Source organism: Sinocyclocheilus anshuiensis, unplaced genomic scaffold (genome assembly GCF_001515605.1).
Source record: "Sinocyclocheilus anshuiensis isolate Anshui unplaced genomic scaffold, SAMN03320099.WGS_v1.1 scaffold228, whole genome shotgun sequence".
Classification (NCBI taxonomy): Eukaryota; Metazoa; Chordata; class Actinopteri; order Cypriniformes; family Cyprinidae; genus Sinocyclocheilus; species Sinocyclocheilus anshuiensis.
The window spans coordinates 41,764-65,592 of NW_015557059.1; the positions used below are offsets into that span (position 1 = coordinate 41,764).

The 23,829-nt window shown below is 36.5% G+C and overlaps 1 protein-coding gene across 1 annotated transcript; it reads right to left on the minus strand.

The window, feature by feature from the left end:
* Positions 1-1,400: 1,400 nt before the first annotated feature.
* Positions 1,401-23,829, minus strand: LOC107676470 (Hermansky-Pudlak syndrome 5 protein-like). Its single transcript, XM_016471022.1, has 23 exons — positions 23,724-23,829; positions 22,257-22,372; positions 20,032-20,142; positions 18,814-18,878; positions 18,542-18,734; positions 17,744-17,874; positions 17,231-17,446; positions 17,040-17,111; positions 16,803-16,891; positions 15,853-16,031; positions 15,500-15,658; positions 14,480-14,636; positions 12,745-12,856; positions 12,191-12,337; positions 12,014-12,082; positions 10,446-11,005; positions 9,520-9,640; positions 9,261-9,410; positions 9,000-9,119; positions 7,247-7,360; positions 7,060-7,166; positions 6,570-6,912; positions 1,401-2,031 (listed from the first exon to the last, which is right to left on the minus strand). Exons 2-23 carry the CDS (start codon positions 22,359-22,361, stop codon positions 1,971-1,973), a joined length of 3,381 nt encoding a protein of 1,126 aa, XP_016326508.1. The 5' UTR covers positions 22,362-22,372; positions 23,724-23,829; the 3' UTR covers positions 1,401-1,970.

The following is a 23,829-nucleotide window of genomic DNA, read 5'->3' on the forward strand; positions in this document are numbered from 1 at the left end:
CAGACAAGATTACTTTTTCACTGGAAGAAGCAATATTATGTATTATGGACTTGTATTTTAGCTGGAAGCGACTGTTTAAAATTAAAATGCCTTGATGGATTTGTTTCCTACAAACATGCAGTTTTTAATTTCTCAAGACATTAACTGCTGGACTGGAGTGGTGTGGATTACTGTGATGTTTTTATCAGATGTTTGGACTCTCATCCTGACGGCACCCATTCACATCCATTGGTGAGCAAGAGATACAATGCATTTTTCCAAATCATTTCTGATAAAGAAACAAACTCATCTCAAGTGGCCTCAGGGTGAATAAATTTTAAGCAAATTTTCATTTTTAGGTGAACTGTTTCTTTTAACATTTAGTGTTAGGAGTTTATTGTCAATGTTTCCCGTAATCCGCCTTTTTCTGCCCACCTGCGGATGACACTTCTGCTGGCACAGGGACGATCTGATAGAAGACACACCTGGAAAAGAGGTCAGTGGAGCAACAGAGAAAAACAGACAGTTCTGAAAGTCTGATAAGAGAAATTGGAAAGTGAGGAGAACTTCGGGGATTCCAGGACGATGACTTTAAAAGGCTGTTGTTCTCGGTGGGTTTGATGCAGCACTCGGGACGAGTGCGAATATCTTCACACGTCTGACGGGAGCACGTGCCTCACGGACCTACACAGGAAACCAGTGTTAAGCTGGCACAAGATGTAAATGTGTTTGTGTAGCACAGCATGTCCATTTACAATCCAAATCTAGTGTCAGTGCAAAAATAATGAGCTTAATAAAATCCTCACAAATTCATTGCTAATACTCTTTCCATGCATTCATATTATGTTAGTTTGCATGAAGAGCAATGAAGAGAGATTCTCTCAGGCATGCGTTCAAAGGAACAACACTTTCGACACAATTATAAATGAACATGATACTCATATTTATTGTGCTTTTCATGAAGAGCAGCCTGTTAAACCAGCTGAGCCACATGGCATTAGTTACAAAAACTCTTTTAATTCATACATTCACAATTATTTATAGTCATCTCTGTTAAAAGAACACAGCTTTGTTAGTTTTCCCTTGTTTGACAAGGTTCTCAAATACCTGGAGATTAAAATTTCATTAAGGCTATTAAACGATTAATCGCATCCAAAATAAAAGTTTTTGTTTACATAATATGTGTGTGCTGTGTATATCTATTATGTATATATTAAATACACACACATGCATGTATATATTTAAGAAAAATATGTTACGTTTATATATTAAATATATTTGAATATATGAATATAAATATATACATGTAAATATTTTCAAAATATATGCTGTATGTTTATGTATTTATATATACATAATAAATATACACAATACACACACATATCTTATGTAATCAAAAACTTTTATTTTGGATGCACTAATATATACTCTATGTATGTATGTTTTTTTTTTTTAAAGGGATATACTGTATATTATACATAGTCCTAAAACCACATGAAAACACATTGGGCCTCATTAATAAACATGGAAGTGTAGATCAAAGCATTCATACATAAATTGTTGAATTCAATTCAATAGGATAATTTACGTGCAAATGGATTTATAAATGACGTAAAAAAGCCCATTGTTAATACTGTGTCAGCACCTTATTAAATAGCTAAATAGGAAACAGGAGACAAAATACTGAAGAACAGTTTAGACCAAGTCATGTGATTCCCACGCAGTGCTTTCACCATTTACGGCACAATATAGTCATAGTGCTGGTGCGAAGAAAAAAACGATGAATTGGAATCTGCATTAGATTGACTGGAATGCATCACAATCTGAAATCAGCTGATCTGCCACATTATCTTCAGCAAGGCAGCTGATCCCAGAGCAGCTGTTTTATAGAAACATGACCCAAACTACAGAAGGCAGGCCGTAGTGTGTCCATACTAAGAGCAGCGCTGGGTCCTGGAGGCATATGTGGAGATCATGTGGACATAGAGGTCTTACGCTTGCTGAGACCACAGAAACCGGTCACAGCGCTCCAACATGGTCTGAATCAATGCTCTAAAACGTCAAGAGAGAAAACAAAGAAGAATGAATGCATGAGTACAGAAATTGTTAAACATTACCTAAATTTAGAATGGAATACAAGTACACTGCGCAGTATATACTGTTCCCTGCCTACTATTTTCCAAAATACAAAAAAAAATACTTGGTCGTAATGATATATACAGTACGCTGCCTAGTATTTTCCTAAAATGACATGTTTAGAATGGAATACTACCATTCTGCTCGCTATATAATTTACACTGCCTATTATTTTCCAAAAACATATAGATCTGAATGGAATATTAGCATACTACGCAGTATGTACTGTACACTGCCTAATATTAGCCTTCCTAAAACAATATGACTACTAACGTGCTATTTTCCAAAATAACAATGGCTAACAATGTCTAAATTTGAACGTCCATTAAAAATACACATTCATATGGCAGAAATAGTAAAAGTAGTATGCTAGTATGCCAGACAACCAATATGTTCTAAATAGAATATCAGCATAGTGCACAGTATATACTGTACACTCCCTAGTATTTTACAAAAATAATGTCTAAATTCTAAATTGCATACTGCCATACTACTCTTACTATTTCTCCCATATATTTATAAAGCAGAAATAGCAAGTCGTATGCTAGTATGCCATTGTGAATTCAACCAATGTTCAGAATGGAATACTAGCATACCGGGCAGTATATACTGTACACAGCACAGTATTTTACAAAAATCAATGTCTAAATTCAAAATATCATATTATCATTCATACTATTCTTACCATTTCTACTATATCATTATATGGAAGAGTAGTAGTAAGAAATAGTAAGGAGCAGTATGTTAGTTAGTATGCTATCCTGAATTCAGCCAGTATGTTTGGATTGGCATATTAGCTTACTGCGCAGTATATACTGTACACTGCCTACTATTTTCCATCCTAAAACAATATGTTTGTAATGGAATACTAGCGTGTTGCTTGCTATATAATGTATAAAGCATACTATTTTCCAAAACAAACAATGTCTAAATTTAAAATAGCATAACATATTTATGTGGGAGAAAAAGTAAGAGTCTTATGCTAGTAAGCTATTCTGAATACAACCAATATATTCGGAATGGAATATTAGCATACGGTGCATTATATAGTGTAGACTGACTACTAATTTTAAAAAATGACATATTCGTAATTGAGTACTACCATTCTGCTTGCTGTACCATACTGTACACTGTCTACTATTTTCCCCAAAATAATGTCTAAATTTGAAATAGCATACTACCATACTATGCTTACTATTTCTTCCGTATCTTTATAAATCAGAAATTGTAAGACTTGTATGCTAGTATGTTATTCTGAATTCAACCAATATGTTCAGAACTGAATACTAGCATTCTGGGCAGTAGATACTGTACACAGCATACTATTTTTTTAATGTAATACTAGCATACTGGGCAGTTTATACTGTTGACTGCCTAATATTTTACACTATTTATTATACCGCTCTTACTCTTTCTCCTATATAATATGGCAGAAATAGCAATACTATACTGTATGCAATTCCGAATTTAGCCAATATGATCGGGATGGACTACTATTTTTCGCATACTACTATACTACTCATACTACTATACTATTTATAATTTTATATGACAAAAATATTATGTCGTATGGTAGCATGCTATTCCAAATTCAACTAATATGTTCGTAATGGAATACCACCATTCTGCCTGCTATTTAATATAAACTGCTTAGTATTTTCCAAAAACAATTAAATTGAAATAGAATATTGGCATACTGTGCAGTATATACTGAAGACTGCAGAATGCTAAGTAATTTTCAAAAACTTAGCATACTACTAAACTTCACTTTCTATTTCAGATATAGTAAGAGTCATATGTTAGTATGCTAAATTAACTAATATGTTTGGAATAGAATACTAGCATACTGTGCAGTGTATATTTTTATTGTATACTTTTATATATACTTATAGTATATACTTATATTTTATAGGGCTGTGACGGTAAAGAAGTAAGTAGCCTAAATAAGAAAGTTAAATACACCCTGTCTACGGGACACGAGCGGCGTGGCGCGACACAACAAAATACTAGGCTATAGAACTAGAATTATGTAGTGATGCTACACTGGATGCGGCACGACACGACATGACAAATCCCCGACAGTAAACTGCCTCGTTCTATTTATGAGGTACTGACACAAAGTTCAAACGTCCTGTTTAGAGACTCAACCTGTCGCGACGTGGCGGTGTCGTGTCCGGTGTAGACTAGAGGATGACCGATTGATCGGCCGATTTTTGGCATTTTTTAATTAATCGGCATTGGCCGACTGTGCTGCAAATTAGGCCGATTTATAGGCAGGCACATCTGCGGGCAGCTAAGCGTTGTTGCAGAATGCCAGAGAATCTCTCTCTGGCTGCGTGACGATAGACGGAGCAACTCACACTCTGCAGCTGCTTCTTGTTCACACAAAGCTTCAGCTAATGATGGCAGGGCAAAGCAGACTGTTTCGAAAGCATAATTACGTTTTACCCTACTAGAATTGATGCCGGAAAGTTATCATATTCATAAGTGCAACAAGTCATTTGCATGTGAAAGTTATTTGTGGCAGCTCGTCACCGCCACAAATAGATTTCCTAACAGTGTTAATTTTGACAGGCATTTTTGATTTAGCCTTAGTCTTCATCTTGAGACGAAAATGCTTAATAGTTTTAGTCACATTTAGTCATTTGAGTCTTTCATAGTTTTAGTCTAGTTTTAGTTGATGAAAAGTCATTGCATTTTTGTCAACTTTTAGTCATTACTTTTAGTCAAACTGCAGTTACCAACATTTATTCATATATAATATATATAATGTATAATTTTTGAAAAAGAAGCAAAATAAGACAATAAGAGAAATACGAAAGAGATACAAATTAAACAAATTTTTCAGATACAGTAGGTTTACTTAACATTTATTTAACATCTTTTGTTGGTTAAAAAGGATTAATGACAAGGATAGGTACTTAATTAGGAATGCTGTCCCTTTAAGACGGAAGGCATGTACGTAATATTGACACCCGTTCAGTTTTCATCCACCCGTTTACGTTCACTTAATCCATAACAGACCATATTTACATGAGATACTCACACGATAGACAGTTGGACTGCTGTGTGTGTATTTGAGCACTGAGAACTGATCACGCGCTGTATGTGAGAACTTTTTTTTTGTCGTTTTTTTTTCATCGTCGTCTTCGTTGACGAAATTAACACCTAGCTTTTAGTTTCCTAAAAGGCTTATACTTCGTTGAATAAACTGAGCACTGCACGTTTCAAAATTAAAATGCAGCGCGGGTGTTTTTATATGAATGTATCTTTGAAAAGAACCGACCGTCTTCAGAAAAGCTTCGGTGTCATTTTCATTTCGCCTTTCCTGTAATGCCTGATAAAATAGCGTTTGTGAAGGCAGTGCTTATTAGATTACGGCCGTTACTGGGGAAACCGCTATATCTCCCGCTCCAACAGCGCCTCCTGCTGGCGGAGAATTTGCATTTGCAAGTCTGTGGGAAACACTGGTGTCTGTCAGCAAACAGACAAAAAGCATGCTTCAGAACTGTTTTGAGAAGGTGCTTAAGTTTTGAGCCATGTATTATTACTCTGAATTAGGCTACTACTACTATTACTATCTTGTACCTTGCAATAATCATTTACTCAAACTCCCTTTTATGAGATGAAGGGGAAAAAAAAAGAAGAAAATCGGCCAAAATATCGGCCAAAAAAATCAGCATCATATATCGGCCATCGGCTGCCCTGATTTCTAAATATCGGCATCAGCATCGGCCAGTGAAAAACCCATACCGGTCGACCGTTAGTGTAGACACGTTCACAGTTCCGCCGCCAAGCAAGCGGGCGCATTAACTCCTCATCTGCACGCGCTCTCTTTGAAATAGGAATCGTTCCCACATTTCTTGTTAACATCTACCATTTATCGCTGTCTCGTTTGTATTTGGTCAGTTTGGAGAAAGCCTCACCAAACCTGACCAGCCAGGCGTTTGCGATCACGGGAACTTGAAGACACTTGTACAAACGCGGATGGGTGCCATGAATGGAGATGTCTCCAGATCGGCGATGTAGTATTTGGTTTCCCAACAAGGTCCATCGCCCAACACAAAATTAATTTGCTGAATGCAGAATAAACTGTATTTTCCTGCGCTCAAACCTGCCAATCTAAAGGAAACACTGTGTATGGCGTTTGAGGTAATTTGTGAATTACCATAGACTTAGTCTAAATAAAACAATTTGCAACTATTACTGTTATTACACTTGTATACAAAACTTCGTATTATGCTTGTTATATAGTGTGTGACGTCACGTGCACTACCGCCGGTGGCAGTAGACAACCGCGGTGGTGACGCGGTTGTCACGGCAACCGTCACAGCCCTAATATTTTATTGTATATACTTATAGTATATACTTATATTTTTAAAAACAGTAAGTTTGGCATTGAATGCTAGTGTACTGCTTTCTGAAAAGCCCACTATTATTTTCCATGCTCTCACCTGTGCCGCTTCTCAGCCACACGAAGCAGATCGCAGACCAGCGTTGAGCGTGAACTGAGATCCACCTGTATCCCGCGCTCCTGGAGGGCCGTCAGGGCCTGGTCCGGCCCGAAGACCCGCACCAGACGCAGGATGATGTTCTCCGGGCTGACACGAATGCTCCAGTCAGTCGAACCGTCTAATAGGTCGGGAGAACTATCGCTCGTGCCGTTAGTGTCGTCTGAACAGGATCCATTGGGGCTGCTGGGCAGGGCTGAAGTGGGCGGGGCTTCGTTGCTTGAACTGATTTGCTGGGAGAGCTGGAGAAGCAACACCCACTCGTCAAAAGACTGAGGTACAATACCTGCAGAAAGACAAAGAGAGAGGCATTACAGACATAGAATAACTCCACAGTGTCTTTAAGAGTCAGTCAGACAACCAGGTTCTTGGTTAAAATAAACAAATTAAGTGACTTTGTATTGACAGTTTTGAGCATCTGTGTTTGTTGTACCATCATCCCCCTCTAGTAGTGTCATGTCGTCCAGTCTGCAGATGACACTGAAAGCCTCGGGCCGCCGCTGCAGCTCTCTGCACAGGTACAGGTAACCCATCCAATACCTCAGAGACAAATAACACTGTCACAGTACACACAACTACACATTCTGATCCAATTCTATCCATTCTAATTCTACACTCACCCATGAGTTCTGCACTTCTCCATCATCTTCTGTTTGGAGGCCAGATCAGCAGGCAGACGAATCAGCAAAGACAGTAGACGCCCATAACCCCAGCTGAAGAAATGAGAGTGCCACCTACAGCACAGGAGACATTATAGAAATATAAATCATATATATAGAATTTCTTTGGATCTCGGCATGATGTCTAGCTTTTGAGGATCTTTTGGTCTACTTCACTTTGTCAGGCAGGTCCTATTTAAGAGATTTCTTGATTGCGAACAGGTGTGGCAGTAATCAGGCCTGGGTGTGGCTAGAGAAATTGAACTCAGGTGTGATAAACCACAGTTTTAACAGGGGGGCAAACACTTCTTCACACAGGGCCATGTAGTTTTGGATTTTGTTTTCCCTTAATAATAAAAACCTTCATTTAAAAACTGCATGTTGTGTTTACTTGTGTTATCTTTGACTAATATTTAAATTTGTTTGATGATCTGAAACATTAAAGTGTGACAAACATGCAAAAAAATAAGAAATCAGGACCAACACTTTTTCACACCACTGTATATATGTATATATGTATATGTAATATCATTTTAAGTCACTGTTGTGTAAAGCATCAAACAGACATTACAAAAAGTAGCTTCAGCAAGAAATACTTTGTTTGATTCAACATAACATTTATTACATATACTATTTTGGACCATGGGGGTGAGTAAATGATGATAAAATTTTCATTTTTGGGTGGGTGAACTATACGTTTAATCATTTTTTATTATTATTACTATGGAAATATTATTTCTTTAATGAAATGATACTCTAAATAATAAACTAAAACTGCCAGTAGGTGGTGGTAAATGTCTTAATGATTAAGTCATCGAGTCATTTATTCATTCATTTGATTCGTTCAAATGGCTGATTCATTCAGGAGTGAAGTAAATGGTTCTTTATGAATGGTCCATTGAATCATTAGGCTTGTTCGACTTGAAGCGGATCATCACCATCAGATCGATCGGTGTGTGACATCAAAGTACCGCGAGAGCGATTAGAGAGCAGACGACTCTGCATGCTTTTGAATCACTCTCGCGGTACTTTTGATGCCATACACCGATCGATCTGTGCAGCACCGCTTCAAATCCAATGCGCCTATGGCCAATGGTTCAACACGCCTAATGGTTCACCCAATTCGTTCAAAACGTGCATTAAGAAATGAAATGCTGCTGTGTGTTGCTCGGAGATGTACAGTTCTGCTTTGTTTTTATATCTTCGTTGGCAAAATTGAGCAAAACAGACAACATTGTGTCTAAAATAACACAATATTCACTTCTTATTTTGTTAACTGTTTTATAAGATCAGTATCACATTTGTGTGATATTGCACTTATTGCTCGTGTTATATTGCTTTACTATATGATGTAAATATGAGACAAAAACTCAAACAGGGGCATTTTTTCCCCATATCTTGAATTTCAGGGACATTCTAACTACGTTTTCTAGGCTCCATCACTCAGTGAGCTGTTGCTCTGACTCATATTTGCCATCAATTAACTGAATGAAATGTCAGATGACCCACGTAGGTCTGGGGCGGGGAAAGTGCGTTAAATGTGCTAACAATTTTAACGCGTTATTTTTCAACGTAATTAATTAATCTAATTAACGCGTTAAATGGACAGCCCTAGTATATAGTATATATAGCATGTTATTTATATTACAGACATTAATAATTCCTCGTATTTGTTTGTTGAGGAATCTAGTTACATATAAATTGTTTTTTGTACCTGGGCTGTCCGTCAGCAGTGAGTGTGTCATCCTTTTGTGGGGCATCATGGGATAGCGCCAGTTCCAGCCAATCCTGTCGCAGAGTTTCTGGCTGGAGAAGAGAGCCCAAGAAAGACAACCTGGCAGATGACAAAAATAGTTTATTTGATATATTCAAAAACAAGAATACAACATCACAGGGTATGAATGGCTCATTTATAACCTTTACAACTATGATAAACAAACATCATAAAACACTGTATAATGAAACACAGTCGTACCGCTGCTGCTCGGCTCGTGATTGGACCAGATTGTCCAGATAAGGCAGGAAGTGGCTGGGTAAAGCCATGGCCATGATGTCAGAGGGGAGGATTGTGGGATAGAACTGCGGGTAGGCACGAACAGCCACCTCTCCGTGTTTATCATAGAGTCTGTAGAGAAAAAAAGCATTATATTCAATATAAATGACATATTCAGGTCTGCAGGTGGCCATATTGACATTACATATAGATTCTAAGCACATGTGTGGCATAAACTCACCTGTACAGGTGTGAGAGTAGCAGAGGTGCGTTCCAGGGCTGAAGTTCTCTCAGGCTGCGCAGAGACTTCAGCAGATCGCCCTTCTGAATCACCTCCACCACCTTACTGGCCTGAGTGAACTCTACAACACGCCGCAGAATATTAGGAGAATTAATATGAACAGAAATGCAATAGCTCAGCCCTGAATCTCGAAAAAAAAAAAAATCTGCTGATTTGCAAAAGAGGACTAATATTAGCTAATTTGATGATGCTGAATTCAAAAATATCAATAATATTTTTCTGTCACCTACAGTTTTTAAACATTTTACATATGTTTAATTGCAGCCCAAAATTAATAAGAAAAAAGTATTGGATTTAATTCAGCGAATATAATGCAGGGCTGTGTAATGATTCATTTGGTACATTTAAGTCATGTTGGAAAGATTGTATTAATGAGTTGAACCTGCATGAATGAACAATAAATCCAGTTGCATGAACAAAATACCATAGTACTGTACAATTATGATACAATATCTAACGATTCAATTTACAGCACATTCAGAAACTGAATAAAAACATAAAAAAGCAAAAACACATCTGAAGCGAATTCTTTAGTTATGATTTTGTAGATTAAAAAAAACCTGTTGATTTTTATGAAAAACTGACTCTGACTTACTTTAGTATCACTGAGATGCTATTATAGTTCTATGCTATCAGTTTTTATTATTATATTTTTTTTAATTTAATTTTAATTAGTTTTAGTCATTTTGTTGTGTTTTTATTTATTTTTTTTTTACTGGTTTTAATTTTACTTTTAGTTTGTAGTTTCACTTTTCACTCTGACCAGAGTTGCAATTATGACTTGCCAACTCGTAAATACAAACTTCCCAGGAAGACTTAAATGCACCAATTATTACAGTTAATACACATTTATGTAAAAAGCTTACCCAGCATGCCAGCAATATACGCCTTCATCACCTCGCGGTGCTCTCTGTATCGCAGCATACACATCTTTCTCACTCTCTCCTGGTCCAACAGGAAGAAGTACCTCCTGAGGAACACACACACGCTTTCGATGCCTCCTCTACCGGGGCAGCCCATCTCCAGATAAAGACAGGCCAGCTGCGAGAGGTCAGCCTGGAGGTCAGGGGGCAGAGGTTTGGGGGAAAACAGCTGTACTAGTTCGACATGATTCGCCAGAGGTGGGAACAGCGCTCTGACTGGGGCGGTGGAACAAGGGGTGCTCTCTCCATGGTCCTCTTCTTCAGTAAGGGTTGCAGATTCGTCCAGGTTAGCAGAGTAGATATCTGGCTGAACCACGACACAGCAGGACATTGATGAAACAAGCTCTTCCTCCTCCAGAGTCTTCTCCTCTTGAGTTGTTAGTTCTGTAGGTCTGGTGTGATCCTCTGGACCGAGGACCCTCTCCAGAACTGGATCCCACTCTCGAAGAACATCGCTTAGACAGACAGGGTCCAATAAAACCATGGGGTCCTGGATCTGAGAGCTGCAGAGGAAAAAATATCAACTCTGATAACAGTCCAGTGCGCAGGAAAAGCAGCTACAGTGATTGGGTAGTAATTTCATATAGTATGATATGCTATATTTCATCTAAAACAATTTTTAAATATTCACTGTCATTATTATACACATATTGTATGACTTAATATTAATTGAGAGACTAAATATAATTATACGTACTTTAAAAAATTATTTGTCACACTGAAGGCTATTAAAATGAACAGCAAATGGCTACACACAACTGTGAAAAACGTCTATTTCTAATTGAGCATATACAAAATACATAATTTCTCTTTTGCATTAATGTATTTAAACCTATAAACTTGATGAAAATTGATTATTGAAATGACTAAATGAATGACTAAATTACAGTTCAAAAGTTTGGGGTTGCCAAGATTTTGAAATGTTTTATGCTCACCAATTCTGCATACAGTAAAAACAGTATATATTGTGAAATATTATTGCAATAAAAAAAAAATGTTCTCTTGTAATATAATATATAGTAAAATGTAATGTATTTCTGTGATGCAAGGCTGAATTTATTAGCATCATTACTCCAGTCTTCAGTGTCACATGATCCTTCAGAAATCATTCTAATATGCTGATTTGCTGCTCAAGAAATATTTATTAATACCATCAATGTTGAAAACAGTTTGTGCTGCTTCATATTTTTGTGGAAACCATGATAGATTCAATCCATGAACAGAAAGTTATAAAGAACAGCATTCGTTTGAAATAAAAATCTTTTGTAACACTATAAATGTCTTTACTGTCACTTTTGATCCCAATTTTATGCATCCTTTCTGAATAAAAAGTATTAATTTCTCTTAAAAAAAAAACTACTGACCCCAGCTACTGACCAAAATTTCCAAATTATTTTATGATTTTCTAATTAATGTATCATATGCAAACATTCAATAGCTTATAATTCAACTTGACTGAACATCTTCCTGCCTGTATGCAGCGGTACGAAGCAGCGCTCCTCTAAACTCACATGGCTTTCTTTGTGGCGGCCCTCAACTCCTGCAGCACAGACTCCGAGCTGGACTGCTCAGCATTCAATCTTACAGAGAGACAATCAAAAATCACAATAAAAACAACGTCAATATACAAAACACCGATAGCAGCAGTCAGAAAACATCAATTGGGTGTCAGAAAGTAAATGACTCACTCATGCTCGACTTCTTCTGGAAGAGGGGTCACTGTGGCCGTGACCTCCCCTTGAACCCCTTCCCCGAGGTCAGGCCGAGGCCACAGGTCTGCGTTCATCTGAAGCGTGTTGATCTTCTCGGTGGTCTTTTTCACAAAGCTCGAGACACTGATGTACACACATTCACAGACACAAAACACTGAGATAGTCATCAACATTGGCAATGATTGCCTGAAATATAAGGAAATAAAATGCCGCTGATTTTGCATAAAGAAAACAAAGAGCAGAAATAACTTGTAACCTTACCAATCACAGGCATCAGCATAAAATGAGACAATGAGACAAAGCAATATGTGACACTACGACGAAACAGGAAGTTACAGTTTTAAAAATAACCTGGGTACCAGCAGCTGCATTTTAATGAGCATTAATAGAATTTTGACTCTTCAGTGGAATTTTACTTCCTTGTGATCCAGCCAATCAGAGCAAAGCAGACTGGGTCTGGTGTGAAATTTAAGAGGAAGTGAAATTATTACAGTTTTTAGGGACAGCTGTATAAGTGTGTGTGTGTGTACCTGTCTCGAACAGCCTGCAGGGCGACTCGTGGGGGTTTTGAGCGGAAAGGCAGCGGCAGAAACTGCAAGCTGATGTCTGACCTGTCGCCCTCTCCACGCACAGACTGAGAGTCTTCAGGACAGCAAAAGGAGGAGAAGAAATAATAGAGAGATGATTGGAAAGACAGAGAGAATGAAGTCAGAAAATGTGTGATAATTAAGCAAAAGCAAAGAATAACGCAGATAATAATGATCAAAAAAAGAACAATCTAAAACGTTCAAAACACCAGATAAATGATTAAACTACTGCTCATTGATGTTTTTAGTGTATTTTATTGCACAATATTTGACATACAACACACTGACATTCAATTACTACTATAAAACTATACAATTTTAAAAATTCACAATATTAAAAATGATAACATATTTTTTGTCATAACCAGCTACAAACTGCATTATTTGTCAGTTGTTTGGTTTTTATTTTGGTCGACAGCTCTGCAAGCAGTGAAATCTCATTTGTCGGCATACTGAACATTCAAATTGTTTATTAAATAGCAGTTAAGTTCTGATTGGTGGTGAGTTTGTTGCTTTGTGCAGAATTTTTCCTTGGATGTGAAAATAAAAATTGGAATTATACTCATTTGCTACCTTAATACACATCCCTGGTCTTATTGTCCACGATTCATCTGTTGTATGTTATATGCCTATTAAATGGCTTTCATTTGCTGATCTTTCATTTTTCAAGTCCTTGTTTACATGTGTTTTCCTTGTTTAATATCCTGATTCACTCTGAAATATGACAAATTAGTAAAATGGGGCATTACAGTATCTGTGTAGTGTTATGTGCTAAATATTTTTGTGTGTTGAAGAAAATCTCTTTTATGAAAGCCCGTTTTTTTTGCCATGAGATAAAAAAAAATAAAAAAAAGAAGTAATTGCAACTTTTTATCTCACAATTCTGCAAGTTTACTGTATATCACACAACTAACCCTTCACTGGGAGTTTGACTGACAGGCGATCTGACCAATCATAACGGCGAATCTGCTATTTTGTCTGACAAACAAACCAGACGGGAGAGTAGATTAGCGTTGGTGGACTTGAACTTGAAAAATGGTGTGTATTGACGTCTTTCCACGGTTAAAACAAGATATCTTCTGATGTTCATTCATGTTTAGTTCATGCTATAACCAGTAAAGAGGAAGAGATGATCGGTTCATGTGCCGTTTGAACTGAGGCGCTACAGCGATCTGTCGCGACACATAAAAGAGCCACGAAACATTATTTATTGTTTGAATTTCTTTAAAAAAAAAGAACAACATTTGAAAGCTGAGACCTTGTTTCATACCAAAAGTAACCTGTCGGTGTGTTGTCAGTTTCCTCTTTGCTCTGTGATGCATTTTCACTGAGTGAGAGTGGCTTGTTGGACATAGCAACAGTAACTCTTTGCAAAGAGTCAATTACGAGTTTGCAAATGAACAATTCTGAAAAAAAGTCAGAATAGTTTTTTTATCTGAGTTTATATCTTGCAATTCTGAGAAAAACTGTGAGATAGAAAGCTGCAATTGCCTGTTTTTTTTAATTTTTTTTTATCTCATGGCATAAACAAGCTTCCATACTTTCTGATCAATAATGAAATGTGAGTACTTCCTGTTTTAGGACAAATAATTCCCACTGAGAGAGCCGGAATCTGCTAACTCGCTTTTAGGTCTGAAATCGATCTTTTGTTTTCTCAGTGACTCTCTCTCAGTCTCACCATTCTCCACCTGCTCCTCCTCAGTGAAACTGAACTCCTTCAGCTGCTCCTCCTCAAGCATCGATTGGTTGGCGAGGGAGTTGGCATCATCGTCTGATTGGCTGCCTCTTCGGCTGATGACGCGGTAGATGCCGCAGTCCAGAACGTTGAAGCTCTCCTGCGCACAACAGGAAGAGTCATTTTTATTTCAAAAACATGCATCTGTACCAGAGGTTGCGTTAGACTTTAACATTGTCCGTCATTTTGACGGACAGGGTCGTAAAAATTCCATCATAATCTATTATTACCCGTCATTTTAATTTTCATATTTTAATTATAATAACACATTTAATTGCTTGCATTTTTGTTCTCATTTTAATTTTTAATAATGAACCTACAGGACGAGCATATAGGCTTATGCATTTATTTATGATGAGAACAGATGAACAGAGACTGTGCGTCACTTTTCATGTTCAACACCGCAGTGACCACTAACAACAATAAAATATGCTAGGGCTGGGTAAAACAACAAAATTATTTCTCGATTTGAATAGATTCTCATTTTTATGAACCAATATCGATTCTTAAATCCCAATCGATGCTGTTTTCAGTTGATGAATGAACAGTACATATAGTGCGCCTCCCATCCAATAAACCGCAATAGGCTAAGCTTTGTGGGTTGTTACTTTTGATATGAAACAAAGTCTCAGATTTCAAATTCTGTCCATTTTATTAGGAAATTCGAGCAATAAATACCATTTTGGCACTCTTTAATGTGGCGTGATAGATGGCTGTAGACACCTCAGATCAAGCGAAGCGGCAGCGCACTGAACTGCTCATGTCTTTCGCTTTACTAGTGGAGTACAACTGGACAGGGGTGGGAATTACAGTTATAAATTACAATAGCTCACCCTCAATGTAATCTGTCAAAGTGACGGAAAGCCTTTTGCGTCACTGCTAAAAAATATTCCGTCGATGACAGAAAATTTTCGTTAACGCAACCTCTGATCTGTACATATGCCTGTGTGTTTTTGGACTCACGTGTGAGGAAATACTGCTCCTGCGGCTGCTGCAGGCGGAGTCCAGTGGCTCCAGTTTGCTGATCACTTCCTCCAGCTGACCAATCAGCTGCTCCTGGGAGGCGGAGTTTAGCTGAGCCTTAAGTTGCTCCAACCGATCAATGGGGAGAGACTTCCTGGCCTAAGGAGGAAATGCAAAAGAGTGAGACTTTATTTGGAATCGAGTACTAATGTAATATTTAATGTTAATTAAATAATTATTGTAATATTTAATGTTAATTTTTGTAATATTTAATGCATACTGCACAGTACATACTATTAAAATAGTATGCGAAACAGTATGGATACTATATGTGTTGGTTTTTATATGTGTACCCTGGATGTAATAATGGTGTGCTGAAACATGCAGCAGATGGTGGTGGCGAGCGTCCAGTTCTCCCTCTTCATCAGACGCTCCACACAGCGCTCAGGTGACATCAGGGACAGGTGAGACAAACGTCCGTCACCATGTAGACAAAATAGCTCATTACGGAAAACTGAAATCTCCACCACATCTATAGAGAGAAGACGACAGATACAGAACCAAGAGCTATAAAATCAGGCCATACAATAAAAGACTTCATACAATATTTAAATTTTTTTATAAACTTTATAAAAAATAATAAATATATAAAATGATACTGTTACTTTTTTAAAACATATTGTTAAAATATATTTACATGTTTTATGTTAATTATGTTTATTTTTATATTATTATTACATTATTATGAAATTATGCTAATTTTATATTCAATATTTTTAGGAAGGCAGATAAAGATCCATAAAGAGCTGTAATATCAATATCATATAATATATTTTTTAAATATGTAAAATGTATTTTTTATTTTTACAAAGTTATTTTTATACTTTATATGTAGCTAAAATAAAATATAAAATAACTTATATATATGTGTATATATATATATATATATACATACATACATTTATATAAAATATTATTGATTTTTATATAGCTATTAAATACATGTTAAAACATGAATACATTTATAGATAGTTAAACATGCATTTATATATATAAATGTATTAATAATATGTTTTAACATATATATTTAATAACTATCTATCTATCTATCTATCTATCTATAGATCTATCTATCTATCTATAGGGGTGTGCGATATTGACAAAAAATTATATCTCGATATTTTATATATATCGCACACCCCTATCTATCTATCTATCTATCTTTTTTTTGAGTAAATGTATTTTTGTGCATTGTGAGGTTTCATACTTAAAACCTCATATAGGTTAAACAATGACCTCTCACCTTTGACTTCTGTCCACAGCAGAACCTGACCGCTGTGAGGGGTGAAGATGTAGATGGCCGTATCCGTCCAGGTGAGCAGGTTTTGATCACTAAGAATCCCACACACAATTCACAAGTTAAATATTAACCCAAAAACCTTTCTAACCTGAGACGTTATCATCATAGTCATAATAGCAGGTATGAAATATTGTGTCTTTACTAAAGGTCTTGTGTTATTATAGTACAGGGAGTGGTTACCCAAACTGGAGGAGTCTTGGGAAAGCCAGAGACTGTGGACTCGTCTGTGCGGGGTTGAAATGTGGCTCATTCCTGAAAACAAAAATACATAACAAATATATAGAGAGAAAAGTATGGAGATACAAAACTAAGAGGCAGAACAACAAACACTAATGAAGTCACAAGTTAGAGTTAAACACACAAATACTCACTTGTAAGAGACGAGGGGCAGCGGTGGGCAGGCCAGCAGCTGTTTAAACTGGTGTGTGCTCAGGACCTCTCCACCGAAACTGGCCTCCCATATGCGGGAGCCGGGCCGGGCACAGTACAGCAGCGCCTGACCCCGCTGACCCGCCGGACTCTGCTGGAGAAAACATGCCCCAAACTCTCCATCTCGCTCTTTATTACCCACACGCCAGAACTTCTCCCTGAGAGTGGAACAGAGACAGGAACATAGTTAATTTTCATCTGTTTCAACTGAATTTTCATTTAGTTTTTCTTGCGATTAATATGCATTTTAATCTAAGTTATGGTCTGAGAACATTGGAGATAATGTTATATGAATGTCTGACATGATATTTTGATCAAATAAAGAGCCTAATTCAAATTAAATGGTACATTTGTGTTTAAAATGTTCTAGTGATCTCTGGTGAGTACTTATCCTTTATTTAACTAATTGTTGGTATAGTTGTGGGACAACCCATGTCTCCTGCAAACACACACACCTCTCCGTGTCACACAGGTAGCAGCGGCTGAGAGACGAGACCACCAGGTGTCCGTCCGAGTAGCCCAGCTGAACCACACGTGAATCCACTGTGGTGATGGTCTGAATTGGGAAGATCACAAACGCAGAGCCCTGTTTGGATGCCAAACCACAACAAACACAGACAGAAACACACAAGCATAGATTAAAATCACTGGTTATCATTTAAATAAAATGCATTAAACTGTTCAAAACGTTTTTTTCTTTTGAAAGAAATGTATGTTTTTATTCAGCAAAGACGCATTAAATTGATCAAATGTAACACTAAAGACATTCATAATGTTACAAAAATTTCGATTTTGAATAAATGCTCTTCTTTTGAACTTCCATTCAAAGAATCCTGAAAAAAATGTATTGCGGTTTCCACACAAAATATGAAGAAGAACAACCGTTTCAAACACTGATAATAATCAAAAATGTTTCTTGAGCAGCAAATCAGACTATTAGAATGATTTCTGAAGGATCATGTGACACTGAAGACTGGAGTAATGATGCTGAAAATTCAGTTTTGATCACAGGAATAAATTACATTTTGAAATATATTCAAATACAAAACAGTTCTTTTGAATTGTAATAACATTTCACAATATTACTATTTTTACTGTATTTTTGATCAAACAAATGCAGCCTTGATGAGCAGAAGAGACTTCTTTCAAAAACATTAAAACGATCTTACAGACCCCAAACTATGAACAGTAGTGTATGGCCACACTGACATGCATAAAACTTCAAGTGTTAAAACTTTTACGTTTTCTTATACCTTCGCGAGTTTAGATGACCCAGCTCGGACGCAGGACACTTTCCCTCCGACATCTCCTGCAAACACTCGGAGGGCCGCGGTGTCCCAGCACAGAGATGTTACCGTCTGTCCCCGGTGCTCCCAGGACACAGAGACGCGCTCAGGACGGCCACGCCGCTCTAAATGCAGCTCCCACACCACCACCAAACCCTGACTGGGACACACACACATCAAAAGAGTCCAGACTGGCAACCAAAAACACCAGGAGCGCATATAAACATGAATATGAATACCTCGTTGCTACAGCGATAAAGTCTTCATCATGGGGGCAGCATGAGACCTGCGTGACTGAGCCTTCCTATAAAAAAAAAAAAAAGCAGAACTAGAAAATTATTTTCTTATGGCTGTTATTATTAATCTTATTATTATATTAAAGACATTAAAGTTTCCCTATTTTCACTGTTGCCTGTGCACACACTTTCTAGCTTGTAAAAGCATGTTTCATGGGTCAAAGCAGAGAATGATGCGCTCTGAGCCCGGACGCAAGTGTAAGTTGATGCCAACGCACTAGTATCCTGTGTGCTGGTGTGATCAATAACTATTTATAAACACAGCAAAAAGCAAATACGTCATGCATATACTGTTGCAGATTGCACAAAGTTTAAACACACAAATTAGGGCTGCATGAAAAAAATAAGAATACAAATAAAATAAATAAATAAATAACATTAATAATAAGGTAACGCTTTAATTTAAGGTGTCCTTGTTACACGTTACATATACTTACTATTATAATAACAGTAAATTATGCATAATTACATGCAAGTAACCCTAAGCCAAACCCAAATCCTAACCCTAACCATATAGTAAGCACATGTACTGTAGTTAATTAATATTACTCAGTACTTAAATGTATAATTACACAGTAACAAGGACACCTTAAAATAAAGTGTAATCAATAATAATATTTATTATTATTAAATAAAAAATCTAATAAGAATCAAGAATATTTCACCGTAAAAAAAAAAAAAAAAGAATATTTAAGAATAATAAAACAATAACAATTTTGTTTCACATTACAACTACAATACTAATATTTATGGTTTTAATTTCTTTCTTTTCAAACGTTAAACCATTAAACTTTTATTTTGATGGAAAACTTTTCTTTTTTTGTTTTGAGTTTGTGTGGAGCAGCATTTACTGTGAACCAAGCCACTATGAGATGCTGAAAACACTGGATCACGAGCTGTGTAACGTGTAAATGAACACAGTGTTCACTCAGTGCATATATTTATTTTATTAAATCGCAGCCTTTGCGATTTGATAATCACACTAAGCCATATTGCAGTTCCTGGTTTTACTTTGATTAATCATGCAGCACTAATGCAAATACACTGATATCTGATTGATAACGCTGGACAACAGTATTTCGACACTTCTGATAGTTCTGTGCACCAACTCAATCACTAACTATGTTAAAGGGGAACTTGTGAAATTATTTAGTTGTGTACTTTGTGTGTGAGAATGAGTTTCTGCTTCCAGCCGTCTCTCTGAATGAGGTGAAGCCCTCCGGCAGACGTGCCCAGAGCCAACCACTTCCTGGACACGGAGAGACATGTGCACTGCGAGATACACAGACAGAGATAGAAGGATATTAGAGAGAATCTCACAAAATCTGCCAAGAACAAGAAAAAAAAACATTAAAAAAAAATAAATAAATAACATATAAATTATATAATATAAATATTATAATAAAATAAAAATAAAAATATTTCTGTTTAAAGAAAGCAGCTATGAAGATAATTTTCATGACAATTAAAATCTGTCTTTAATGTAATGCAACAAAAAATTCTCATTACTGAAATGCAAATAAAATTAATTATATGTACAATTTAAATTAGTATTCTTATATTAGTTATAACATTTTATATATTAAATTGATACATTTTTGTTGTACCGCTTTTATGCTAAATAAAAAAAAAACGTAATTTCTTTAAAACAATAATTTTATTATTATTATATTTTATTATATTTCAATCATTTAAAGGCACAATATGCAATTTTCGCCGCTAGAATGTGCGTATTCGAAATAAACAAAGAGACAAAGGCGTAGTTTGATGACGCCGTGAATGAGTGTGGAATCATGGGAGTTGTCGTCTTCAGCCCCACAGCCGATGCAATCCAACGGGACTCGGGCAGAAAAGCCCTATTTAACCTTCATACAAACAAGAAATGTGAAATCACTGTCAAATAAACATCTCAGACTCACCTTATTAATTATTAATATCTTCAAGTCCCCATGAAATCAAAATTAAAGTTTTTTGGGTGTTAGTATCAATATGTTAGTCTTAAGGTTATCTATAAGGCAGTGTGCTCCAAAACAGTGACAAAATTCGCATTTAGAAGATATAAGCATTCAAAGCTTGCAGTTCATCACTTCCGCCGAAACGGCTCAATGATTTTTTTGACGTCACATCGTACTTCAGCTTCTCATCAAACTTTCTGTCCAATCAAATGCTCTCTAGAATCCGAAGCGCCCGCCCCCTACACTATAAAATAGACGCTGAAGCCGCGGCTGAAATCGGTCACTTGTCCACAGAATTAGAATTTTCTGTACAGTGAATGGCACGTAGTGTACTATATATCTGAAATAGAAATATTTTGTAACATTATAAATGTCTTTATCATTTTTGATCAATTTAAAGTATCTTTGCTAAATGAAAGTAATAATTTCTATCATTTAAATTTCTATAATATAAATTTAAAAAAGAGCTTTTGAATGGTATAGTGTATAATGTAACAAAGGCTTTTTATTTCAGACAAATGCTGATCTTTGGATCTTTCTATTCATCAAAGAAATCTGAAAAAAATGTACTGTTTTAAATATTGATAATCAGCAAATCAGCATATTAGACTGATTTCTGAAGGATTTCAACCAGGATAAAGAGTATGAAACGTGCTCCGAGTTGCTTCAGAAAACTAAAAAATTGAGCAACAACAAAAGCATGTTACTGGAAACTGGCTTATTATTGAAAATGCAAACTGACTGTCTGCCAGCAGGAGGCGCTTTGAGAGCAGCAGAAACAGCGGTTTCTCCAGTAACGGCTGTAATCAAAGCAGCTCCGCTCATGAACGCTTCCTTATCAGATAAAATAAAAATGCCATCAAAACTTTTTCTGAAGACAGTCCTTTCCCTTCAGAAATACATTCATATAAAACACACGCGACGTGTTTTGCTTTTGAAACGTGAAGTGCTCATGTTTATTCAACGAAGTCAAATGCCACAAATAAATCAATGTATGGGAAACACTGGTAATGTATATCGAAATATCGGAAATGAGTTTAAAAATCATATCACCGTTATTGAAAAAAATAATATTGCGATACATATTGATATTGAATTATTGTCCAGCCCTAGTTGCAATGCAAAAAAAATGGTAATGGTAATTTTCTTCATGCTAAACATATTTTGAGATTTTTTTTCCTTTTGGTTTTTGGGCTGAAAGACGACCCGAACAGGTTTTGTTACATTCATCCACTTACTCTCCATAATTAAAATAATTCTTATTGCAGAAAATCAAATAAACAGAACAGAAACTAAAACACGCTTGATGAAAAGTAAACAGCACCAACCACAATTCAGGTCAGTTTGAATATCAGATGCCATATAAGCCGTTATTATCAAAACTTTGACTGTTTCACAATAGTTAGTTCAGTAGGTAAATGTGTGATTTACTTTGATTCGTCCCAAGTCTAGTCGCAGGGCGGAAAGGAGGGGGTCCAGGCAGTCAAACTCTGCCAGGACATGTGTGCAGGACTCCACAGGAACCACAGGAATCATCCTGCAACGGTCTGAGAGGAAACAAGAGTATTGGATTTTTTTTTTTTGTAGGAATCATTAGTGCATGCAGCATGTTTGTCTAACCAAAAAGCATTTCGGTGCATCATAAATACATTCCTAACAGCAGCTTTGGGCAAAATATGCATGCATGGCATGGTACCAATAAAAAAAAATGCTAACATTCAGTAAATTGTAATGAGGTACACAAACACTCAAGTAGCCTAATTATTCAAGCGCCCAATCAGCAGCACCTCTGGTCATCATGCGCCAAATATACACTGCAAAGGTGGCACAGAAGCACTTCTAAAGAGGCATTTAGGTGTGTTTACACAGACTGTTTAATGCTGCTTAGAGGTGGCATATATGCATTTACACAGCAACTGCATCTTTATACAGTACTTTAAGGGCTGAGGTGGGTCTGAGCAGGCATAATTTAGTCTGGCTTTTATGCTACTTTACACAGAATTTTGAGCAGGCACAAAGCAACCTTAACTAAGCTATGCAAAGATACCTACAGGCGCATTCTGAGGCTGATGATTCCCAAAAATGCGCCCTCAGTAGGCAGCACAGTGAGCTCACTAGGTTTTGAGACACATCCCCACTAAGTGTCATATGATTCCACGGAAATCCAATTGAAAAAGCATGACTACCACTCTCCTCCTTCATTTCTTTTAATGATGTTCTGCCAGAAGACTAAAAGACTATATATATGCAGCTACATTAATGTATCAACTAAACAAAAACAAAAACCCAGTTGCAGAGTGACAGATATCATCTATTTGGGAACTGTTGTTTTCTATATTTGTTTTTTTTTTTACACATTTGACAGTAAGCAGAAAAGAAAAAACGCTTACAAGCTCATGCATATACACACATTTTATCACTTCCCCTTCGTCTGAAACACGTTTACACGAATTCAGTTTGTAAAACACTTTATAAAAGTAAAAGTTACAAATCAAAGCGACGCGTTAGCCGATTAGCATGACTGTCAATCACGAGATCTGAGTTTAAAACTCGCCAAAACCTCATAAAACATCGAACAAACTTGTTTTTGTTGACGTCTGTTAATCACGTTGTGTCTTTAAACAGTTTAATAAATGTGAAAGTTGATCCTGAGCTGGAAGCTTGGGTACTTTCACGACCAACAACGTTTTAGTTTCTATTTCTCTTCCTAATGAGTAACGTTTAGTCCTTAACGTTATGTACACGTTTGAGGCAACATAAAACAATACTTTTTAAACGTTGTTTACTTTGCAACTAAAAAAAAGTTTAACTTGAGGTGGTAAATGTGTCACCTCAAGCATTTCTATAAGTAACGTTAACGTTATCTAACATCAATTAAACCATATAAAACGCGTTTACCTCCTCCTGAGCTCCAGGCGCATTTAAATCTGCGAAATTTCCAGAAATGTAGTGAAACCCAATCATAAAGTGTGTAAAGTGAAGATCGTGTGTGTGTTTGTGCCGC